At 40.3% G+C, this 11366-nt stretch overlaps 1 protein-coding gene across 1 annotated transcript in view; it reads right to left on the reverse strand.

Moving 5' to 3' along the window:
- Positions 1-11034, reverse strand: part of LOC100772170 (putative ankyrin repeat domain-containing protein 19) — a 54793-nt gene extending 43759 nt beyond the window's left edge. The window contains exon 1 of the mRNA XM_027405374.2: positions 5639-11034. Within this exon, the coding sequence (XP_027261175.1) occupies positions 5639-5931 (293 nt within the window). The 5' untranslated portion in view covers positions 5932-11034. The remainder of the gene's footprint in view (positions 1-5638) is intronic.
- Positions 11035-11366: the final 332 nt, after the last annotated feature.

Raw genomic sequence — 11366 nt, forward strand, 5'->3', positions numbered from 1 at the left:
AGAGACCACGGATGCCAGCCCAGACTACTATACCCAGCAAAGATTTTAATCACCATAGACAGAGAAAACAAGATATTCCATGACAAAACCAGATAAACAACACCTATACACAAATCCAGCCATAAGGAAAGTACTAGAAGGAAAATGCCAAGCCAAGGAAGTTAGTTACACTCACAAAAACATAGGCAATAAATAATACAACACTAGCAAATCCCAAAGAAGGGAAATGTATACACAATACCAACAACAACAATAAAAACAAGAATCAACAATCAATGGTCATTAATATCCCTTAATATGAATGGACTTAACTAACCTATAAAAAAAGACCCAAGCTAATATAGTGGATACAAAGACAGAATCCATCCTTCTGCTGAATACAAAAAACACACCTCAACTTCAAAGACAGATGTTACCACAGAGTAAAGGGTTGGGGAAAGATTTTCCAATCAAATAGATCTAAGAAATGAATTGATATAGCTATCCTAATATCTAACAAAATATATTTCAAACTAAAAATAGACAAAAGAGATAAAGAAGAATATTTCATATTCATCACAGGAAATATTCATCAAGATGAAGTCTCAATTCTGAACATTTATGCATCAAATACAAGGGCACCCACATTTGTAAAAGAAACATTACTGAAGCTTAAATCACACATCAAAGTCTAAACATGAATAGCAAGAGACTTCAACACACCACTCTCACCACTGGACAGGTCTGATAGACAGAAACTTAATAGAGAAATAAAGGAACTAACAGAAGTTATGACTTAAATAGACTTAACAGACATCTATAGAACATTCCACCCAAAAACAAAAGAATATACCTTCTTCTCAGCACTTAATCGAACCTTCTCTAAAATTAACCACAAACCTCAACAAAGCAAACCCCAACAGATACAAAAAAAAAAAAAAAAAAAAGGAAAAAACCCCTGTAATCTTATCGGATCACATGACTTAAAGTTAGAATTCAACAACAACACTAACTACATATAGCCCACAAACGCATGGAAATTGAATAATTCTCACCTGAATCACCACTGGGTCAAGGAAGAAATAAAGAAATTAAAGACATCCTAAAAGTCAATGAAAATAACACACAAGCTTAGGGGACACAATGAAAGCAGTGATAAGAGCAAAGTTCATAGTACTAAATGCCTACACAAAGAAGCTGGATAAATCCTACACTATCAAATTAACAAAACAACTGAAAGCTCTAGAACAAAAAGAAGCAGTGGTGATTCAGGTGAGAATCTTCTCAGTTTCTGGGGTGGGGGGTAGGTCGGGGTCGGGGGTAGGGCCAAGGGGGGAGAGGAGGGAGAGGGAGAAGGGATTGACATGTGAAGCAAGCTTGTTCCTAATTTGAACTAATAAAAAAAGAAAATAAAAAAATACACAAAGAACTCAAGAAATTAGACACCAAAGTACCAAATAATCCAATTAAAAAATGGGATACAGGTCTAAACACAGAATTTAAGGAATTGCTCAAAATCCTCAGCCACAAAGGAAATGCAAATTAAAACAATCTTACACCTATCAAAATGGCTAAGATCAAAAACACCAAAGACAGCTTATGTTGGGGAGGATGTGGAGTAAGGAGAACACGCCTTCATTGCTGGTGGGAGTGCAAACCTGTACAGCTACTTGGAAATCAATATGGCAGTTTCGTAGAAACTTCAAGACCCAGCAATATCACTTTTGGGCATATACCCAAAGGATGCACACTCACACCACTAGGACATTTGCTCAATTATGTTCATAGCAGCATTATTTGTTATAGCCAGAACCTGGAAACAATCTAGTTGCCCCACAACTGAAGAACGGATAAGGAAAATGTGGTACATTTACACAATGGAGAACTACTCCACTGTGTTTAAAAAAAAAAAAAAAACAAAAAAAAACAAAAGAAACAAAAAACAAAAAAACAACAACAAAAAAAAACATAAACCAATGACATCTTGAAATTTGCAGCCAATGGATGGAACTAGAAAAAAACATCATGAGTGAGGTAACCCAGACCTAGAAAGACAAATATGGCATATACTCACTCATAAGTGAATATTAGGCATAAAGCAAAGGATAATCAGCCTACAGTCCACAATCCTAGAGAAACTAGGCAACGAAGAGGACCCTAAGAGAAACATACATGGATCCACTTAGGAAGGGGAAAAGGACAAGAGCTCTTGAGTAAATCAGGAGCATGAGAGGGAGGGGGGTGGAAAGGGAGAGGGGAGAAACGAAGGAGAGTGGGGAGGTGCACATGAAGGATTTGGATGTCGAGTTGGGGGAAGGACGGAGAGGGAGATCAAGGAAAGAATTATCTTGATAGAAGGAACCATTCTGGGATTATTCAGAAACCTGGCACTAGGGAAATTGCCAGGAATACACAAAAATGACCCCAGTTAAAACTCTAAGTAATAGTGGAGAGGGTGCCTGGAGTAGCCTTCCCCTGTAATCAGATTGTGGACTACTGTAATTGTCATCATAGGACTTTCATCCAGTAATTGATGGAAGGAGATGCAGAGATCCACAACTACCCACTGGGCTGAGCTCCTGGAGTCCAGTTGAAAAGAGAGAGGAGCGATAATATGAGCAATGGGGTCAAGACCAGGATGGGGAAACCCACAGAAACAGCTGGCCCAAGCTAGTGGGAGCTCACTAACTCTGGACTGACATCTGGGAAACCAGCATAGGACTGAATTAGGCCCCCTGAATGCAGGTGACAGTGGGTGACTTGGGCAGTTAGTGGGGCCACTGGCAGTGAGACCAGGATCTATCCCAAGTGCATGAGCTGGCTTTTTGGAGTCCTTTTCCTATGGAGAGATACCTTGCTCAGCCTAGACACAGGGGAGAGGCCCTTGATCCTGCCTCAACATCGTGATGGAACAGACTTTGTTGACTCCCCATTGGAGCCCTTACTCTCTCTGAGGAACAAAAGTGGTGTGAGGTGAGGGAAAGGTGGGGGGAGCAGGAGGAGGGGAGAGGGGGGAACTGGGATTAGTATATAAAATAAAAATAAAAATGTATACAAAGTAATTAAGAATGTTTTGCTCATAACATGCTAGATATTAGTCCAATTTAACATATGTAGTATTTCAGGTAGGTGCAGCCACCTTAAGATGCTGTGATTGGAATTCCCTTCTCCTGTTTTGTAATTGGTAGTAATGTTTAGATTTTTATTAGTACTCAAAATCCTGAGTCAGAACACAATCATATATACAATTGGTTCATTGCAATCTAGTCATGCCATTTGCATTTAATAAATTTTACTTCTTACAAATACAATAAGAACAGCAATATCAGTAGCAAGAGCCAATCACATAGTAATCAGGGCTTTGGTTTTCAAGAAATTTTTAAACCAAAGAGAGGAATTGCAAGAGTCAAATAAGGAAATACGATTTATCTTAGTCAATATTGCTAATCTGGGCAAAGAAACATGAAGTTTTCAAGGAGAGATGGATCCTGAATGATAGCAGTATGTACACTGTGTGTAGATACTCATGTTAAGTCTGGAGACTAAACGGATTGAGAGAATAGGGGAATAAAGTTATGTTTCTATAAAAGAACTTTTGTAAAATAAGACAATACCTTTGCAATATTAATATCTTTTCTTTTCGTACTTATGATCAGTGTCTAGTTTGGGTTTCTATTGCTGTGGTAAAACACCATGATCAAAGCAATTTGGAGGGTATGGTGCTTTGAAAACAAAGGGGGGGCTTCCAAAGAGAGTGGCACTATTAGGAGGCATGGCTTTGTTGGAGTAGGTGTGGTCTTGTTGGAGGAAATGTGTCACTGTGGAGGCAGGCTTTGAGGTCCCATATCTCCTCAAGCCATGCCTAGAGAGACAGACCACTTTCTGTTGCCTGTGAGTCAAGCTGTAAGACCTCTCAGCTCCTTCTCCAGCACCATGTCTGCCTACATGCTGCTTTACTTCCCAGCATGATGATAATAAACTTAAACCTAAGTGAGCCACCCCAATAAATGTTTTCGTTTATAAGACTTACCATAGTCATGGTATCTCTTCATGGCAATAGAAACCCTGACTATGCCAGGGAGGAAAGGCTTTATTTGGCTCACACTTCTAGAGCACTATTCATCACTGAAGGCAGTCAGAAAAGGAACTCAAACAGGGCAGGAACCTGGAAGAAGGAGCTGATGTAGAAGCCAAGGAGAGGTGCTCCTTACTGGCTAGTTCCTCATGACTTGTTCATCCTGCTTTCTTATAGTACCCAGGAGCACAAGCCCAGGAATGTCACCACCCACAATGGGGTGGATCCTCTTCCATCAATCACTAATTGGGAAAACAGCCTGATCTTATAGAGGCATTTTCTTAATTGAGGTTCCCTCCTCTCAGATGGCTTTAGCTGGTGTCAACTTGACATAAAACTATCCAGCACAATCAATCTACAATTATTTGCATGTGTAAGTCTATATAAAATAAAAGCATTCTCAATTATATTTACACTATTTAAGAATCTATAAGTACAGATAAAAAGAATCCCTTCAGAAGAGACTAAGTATTGACAGAAAATATCAATACATATATACACACAAAATTAAGAGAAAGTGAAATTTTCTTCTGTGCATGAACAGTCCTACTCTTCAAAGGATTATTTGAAGGAATAACAGAAGTACATGCTGCACCATTACCAACCAACCACACAGGAGTCAAAAAGACTCAGTGCCAACACTAATGTAGATTATATTCTGCATCACTGAATATAAGCTACAAAGAAATAAAACGGTGGTCAGAAACTCTCAAGTGTTCAAATTAAACACTTAAGTAATAAAATGGGGGAAATTCAGTTGTAATTAAAATGCTTGAAAATAATACATTAGATTTTTACATATAGCTTGCTAATAAAAATCCACAATCAATGTTTATGTGGATGTAATCAAACTGAGTTGCCACTTAGCATAACAAGCTATATCTGACTATGCTAATATTCGTCTGTCTATGCCTCTTTCAAAGGTGAAATATTCCTACCAATGTAATTTATTAAATAACTGTGTTCTTCTAATGGTTTGATATTTTAAGGCAGGTTGATTAAAAACAAAGGGCTATGTTATTTTTTTTCCCTTACTGGAACAAAGAGGTAGAATTGTGTACAACTTTTCAATGCAGCAGGAGGAACAGGTACACTCACTTTCCCAGTTCAGGTCCTTACAACACACATCAAATATATATATACATATATATATATATATACACACACATATATGTATATATATATATATATTCAATCTAATATGCATCATATATAATGGTTATTGGATTTTATCTGAAGAATTTTTAAATTTGAAAGTAATACATTATGAAGAATATTCCTTTTGTCTTTCACTTTTCTCAATGTATTTAAAATTGTATTCTTAATGTGTACACTAAGACAAAATGATTTAATTTTGTTAGTTAACACTTTTAAGTAATCTGTTGACTATCTAAGGGGCTCCTATGGGAAGGGAAAGCAACTAGAATTCTTCCTTTGTGTTGGTTGGGTCACGGGTCCTCTCCCGGGTGAGCCTGTGGTGCCAGGGAACAGAGCTGGGCTCTCCCCGCTCTGTTCTTGTTTTGGGAGCCAGTAAAGGTGTCTGCTCCCATATTGGCCTTCGCCCAGGTCTAAAGACGCTCTTACCTATTATCCTTGTCTCTGTGATTGACGTCGTACTTCCCCAGAGTGAAGTACAGCCGCACAAAAGGTAAATCTCCCGCACAGGCTGCCATGTGCAGATCATTGTCAGGAAAGTATGCCATGTCTAAATACGAAGGATTCTGAGTACCAAAGGACAGATTGTTTCCCTGTGCCTCGATATCGCAGAAACCCAAGGGTGTCTCTACAAGACTCTTTTTCTGTTTGCCACAGAGCACAGAGAAGCCTCCGGAACACCCTGGCCACCTCCATCTCTCTAGGCTGTACTTTCCTCCCATCTCAGGCACCGTTATAGCAAGCCAACCGTTACCCGCCCCAGTATCAACTAACGTTATAACAAGCTGACCCTCTCCATCTCGTATCAAATTATAAGCCCACCCCGCCCGATCCAAATATTATCATTTGTCCTAGACTAGCCAAGTCTTCCGAGCTTCCTCTCAAGTCAGTCCCTGGTTTACTGTCTACCAACTGAAGAGACAGTTGACAAGACGGCTGCTGTCAAGCCATGCTGGTGGACTCAAGTATGCAAGAGTGTGCAGAATGCTAACTATGCACGTGTGCGTGCGTCTTAAGTCAATGAAGATCACTGCGCATGTGCAGAGTTAGCCTGTCAAACTGCAGAGCAGACCTGCATTGCTTCAAAAAGAAAACGAAGCTGGAGGAATGGCTCAGTTTTAGGAGTGTGCACTGCTTTTGCAGATGGGCCTAGCTTGATTTTCAGCGCCCACCACAGGTGACTCACAAACCTCCTGGAGCTCCGGAGAATCCAACGCCTTCTCCTGGACTGTAGGCACCTACAGTCACCCGTGCCCATTCCTTCACACACATAATTAAAAATAACAAATCTTTTAAAATGTCTTTATCAGAGTGCTGGATGACTGTTGGTCATTTGCCAAGGCTGACTTGCAGTCATGGAAAAGCAGTCCTTGTATATAGCTGTTGAAAAGGGAGGGAGACTAAGAATGCCAAAGGTCCGCTCTTCAAGAAAATCTCTCCGAAGACAAAACTTTTTTTTTTAGACACGGTTTCTGTGTGCAACAGTCCTGGCTGTCCTGGAACTCATTCTCTGTAGACCAGGCTGGCCTCGAACTCACAGAGATCCACCTGCCTCTGCCTCCCAAGTGCTGGGATTAAAGGTGTGCGACACCACCACCCAGCAAGAACAGCCTCCCAATTTCTATTCTTTTCCAAATCCAGTATGGTCCCTGCAGGTCTGTATGAAAATTCAACAATGGAACTAACAGTCTGTTCTCATGGTTTCAGAGATGTGTGAGTACAAACTTTGAAGAAAAACTAATGCACATCCCATGCAAAATATCCACTAATGCAAGCTTCCTAGTCTTTTGCCCTGACTTCATCTTTGTTATCCCTAGTTTTATTCTAGTTTCTCATAAAATCTGCAATAATTCCAAGATTCGTTTTGGAAAGCAATATATTTTTTTGTCATTTTAGTTAACCATTTTCTTGTCCCAGCCCATCTTTTCTCACTGTAATAATGCTGTATTCAGTGGCTTTCTGGATCCCAAACACTACCTAGCTCAGGCTCCTGACATCCTTCCTTTCCTCCCTCCTAAAACAGCTGTCTGTTCCTTCTCTTCCTCTTCTTCCCCCAACTTCCTGTCCACCTTGAACAACCACATCCCCTCCAGCAGCACTATCAGCTTCTCAACCCTCAAACAAAATGAGAATCCTTTTACAAAGCACATGGCTAAGGGATTTGTCATGTTAGCCAGCTTTGACAGTAGCTCAGTCTTGTGACATGTTGCAAAGTATGCTGTGATACCCCCATTTTCAAATTCTGCAAACACACAGATGCCCAAGAACTAGAACCCTCAAATCCCTGTCTCCTTTTCCAACACTATCTCAGTTAATTGCTGGAGAGCCACGTGAGTTCAGAGCTTCTGAAGTTTACCCCACCCTTACAACCACAGTGCTGCAGGTATCCAATTAACACGTGCTCTGGTCCTGCTTTCAGCTCAGTTCATCGGTACATCGGTACCCTTCCTCCGGGCTACTTCTGATGACAGGAATTCCACTCAGTTCCATGCAATGTTATAATCCATGTGTGTGAGGGATGCTGAACATTGTCCTAGGGGTATCAGTGTTCACATGCTCTTGTTCATTTTGATCTCTTAAACTCTCTATTACATACTGTTTTTCTCCAAGAAACAATAATGAAAATACATTAGCATTTTACACTGGATAATCATAACACCAATGTGTAATTTGGGAACACAGGATTTGACGTACATTCCTGGACAGGTTGAAAATATTTTCAAGTGAGTAAACTCAAAAATAAAACCAAGAAAATGAGAAATTTACACCAAATGTTTAAAATATGGCAGTGAGTGTTCATTATTTTAAAACATCAATGCTCACATTACTTACCATTTACTATGTTAAGTAGTATAGACTTTATATAAATAACAAAACAGTATTTCTGATACCTCCCTTACCATAAAAGCCTAATGCTCAGAAAACTTCCTTCTAAAAAACAAATATATCCATGCTTAGAGTTCTACCCTCACAGTAGCACATTATTCATTCATTTATTTATATTTATATAAATATTTTTTTGAGACAGGGTTTCTCTGTGGCTTTGGAGTCTGTCCTGAAACTCACTCTGTAGACCAGGCTGGTCTCAAACTCACAGAGATCCAGCTGCCTCTGCCTCCGAAGTGCTGGGATTAAGGCATGAGGCACCACCATCCGGCAGCACATTATTTTTATGAAATGGATTCCATTGTAATATTTTTGTGTGTATAAAATACAGTTGATCATATCCATTCCCATTACCATCTCATATGCCCACTGTCTCATTCTTTCCCAATTCTCCACCTTCAATATGCATTGGATTTCATTTCTAGACTCTACTTGTAAGACAATGTCTTTTACTGAACCTGGTTTAGTTTACTTAACATGAGGATATACTGCTCCATCCATCTTCCTTAAATTTCACGAGTACAGAAAACCCATTCTTTCACACTAATGAAAACCCACACCTTTGCACATGGACAAAACTTTAAATAATCACACAGCTACACAAAATCACATTCTCACACACAACTAAACACAGTTGCACTTTCACTCACAATTGCTCATGCACACATCTGCATCCTCAAACATGCTCACACTGACAACACATTCTCACTTTGCATACTCACAATTCCACTCTTGCACTTATCTATCCAAATCATGCTTTCCACTCTTGCACTTATCTACCCAAATCATGCACATATACACCCTCACATGTCATACATTAGTGCACTTTTGTGCACAAACAACACGCACACATTTGCACTCAAATGGCTCTTAAAATTGCACAATCACAGCTTTACAAACAAAATATACAATACATGCAGTACATTAAGTATTCTTCATATATGCCTGTATTCACACTATACACACTCAAATGGACACACTCATGTTTACATGTCATTTCAAACTCACACACAAAAATCTACACACAATAACTCATACAAACACATATGCTCACATAAAAATCACACACTAGGATACATTCATATACACACTTGCAGAGTTACATACTAACACTATACACCATTCTTCCCTTTCCCAACTACTAACACAAAGGTAAGGTGAAGTCCTCAGACCCTATGTACTTGTCCTTAACCTCTGCCTTGCTTAGTTCCTGGCACTGACAGGTAAGGGATCCTAGACACTAAGCAGTCAACCCAAAAGTTTACCTTCCTCTCAGCTCCTGCTGCCTACAGGTAAATGGTCTCCAGACACTCAACTCTTGATCCAAAAATCTGCCTTTCCTCAGCTCTTGGGGCCAACATGTAAGGGGTTCCAAGACCTGACAAGAACACTACCAAGACAGGACAGTGTGGGAGAGAAACTTTTCGCAGGGCCCCATCCTGAGACAAAGAACTACAGGCAACAAGGGGATGTTGACAGCCAGAGTAGTTTGTTCCAAAAGAGGGACCCTTTAATTGGTTATCCAATACCAGGTGGTCAGCCCTGAAATGGCGTACATAAGAGCAACAGTAAGGAGGGTTCAGCAAGATTTTGTGTGTGTGTGTGTGTGTGTGTGTGTGTGTGTGTGTGTGTGTTACAATAACAAAGAAAATAGAGGCCAGTGATTTGAGAGCAAGGGGCAGTGGACCACAGAAGTTGGAGAACAAGGTGTTCAGACATCTGTACTGGCTTGTCCTTGGGGTTTTGACAGGATCCGCCCTCAGCTGCAGCATATTAATTATATTCCCTTTTAAAAGGGCCCTGCCCACCTCCCATCCTCCTTTCTCTCCCTCTGTCCCTGGAGGCCAGTCTCCCCACCTTCCCTTTCCCCTTTTTATGATCCCTTTCCCTAATAACTACCTCCTCTGCTTGAACCTTGTCACAAACGGCCACCTTTCTTAAATTACAACACATGGAATGGGGGGAGGGGATGTAATTATATTTTAATAAAATAAAGCCTACCTCCTAAAATAACTAGTCAGGTCTGTTTCTTAAGAACTCACCAAATTGTACTGAAGCATCATATGCTTCCTCGTCCCCCCACCCCCATTTTTGGTTTTTCGAGACAGGGTTTCTCCTTATTGCTTTGGAGCCTATCCTAGAACTCACTTTGTAGACCAGGCTGGCCTCAAACGCACAGAGATCAACCTGCCTCTGCCTCCAAGTGCTAGGACTAAAGGCATATGCCACCAACACCCGGTACTCCCTTATTCTTACTGTTGTTTGTTTTTGTTTTGTTTGTCTTTGGTTCTTTTTCTTTTATGATTGGCACCTTCCAGACTCCAGGTCCTAAAACTTCAAATAATGCTGGCAAAGGGATTCCAGGCACAACCAACTCCTTCTACCAAAGGCTGTTAGATTACCCAAAGTAATGTCATGCATTTCACCTACTCTTAGCATGAACCCCCAGAGGGACCCACCCACCTCAGTCACTATCCCTGTTCAGGTCCTAAGCAGCCAAGACTGAATGATCATCATCCCATGTCCTCCTAAACACCTAGGTCCCAAATCCTTGAAGGGGAAATGTTATGATAAAACAAATGTGCAAATTAAATGCTATAATGTTCTGAGTTAAAGGCACAGAACTTTAGGCTAAAGGTACATAAAGGTCTTACAACTGGCTGTGCAACAGCCAAATTAACTGGATAAAAGACAAGGCTCTTAAAAATAAGTTAGCTTTTACAGCAACATTTCATTAATTTGGATTGAAATACATAAAGTCAATAACCTATGTGCTACAAATTAACTTGAGGGAAAAATATCCTACACCAACACATAAGCAATTTAAGAGCAAAATGTAATGCACACATTATTGGTAAACTGCCGTGTGTTGTCAGAGTTCAGTGAGTTGACTCCAGAAGTGAGACAGCTTCCCACTGTCCCCATATCAGACCCAAATATGTTTATCTCAGAGTATCCTCCAAGGCCCATTGTTGACAAATGGGGATAGCTCCCCACCACTGTGACAGGAAGGGTAAATCAGCCCAGGAGTAAAAACCACATCCTTGAAATCAGCTTGAAGATAAACAATCCCAAACAGTCATTACTACTGTTTATTCCATAATTTTGAAGTGCCAGCAGCGAGAAAGAAAATTCAGAAGTTCAGTCACAGGAAGTTGACCCACAAGTAATTGATACAGAGCAGAGAGGACACTCCCAACTGGAAACTCCAGCAACTGCCTCAACTTTGCCAGTCCACTTCTGCAGGGTATTCTTGCATGTGATTTGGTAT

The sequence above is a fragment of the Cricetulus griseus genome, chromosome 3 (genome assembly GCF_003668045.3).
Source record: "Cricetulus griseus strain 17A/GY chromosome 3, alternate assembly CriGri-PICRH-1.0, whole genome shotgun sequence".
In the NCBI taxonomy this organism is placed as follows: domain Eukaryota; kingdom Metazoa; phylum Chordata; class Mammalia; order Rodentia; family Cricetidae; genus Cricetulus; species Cricetulus griseus.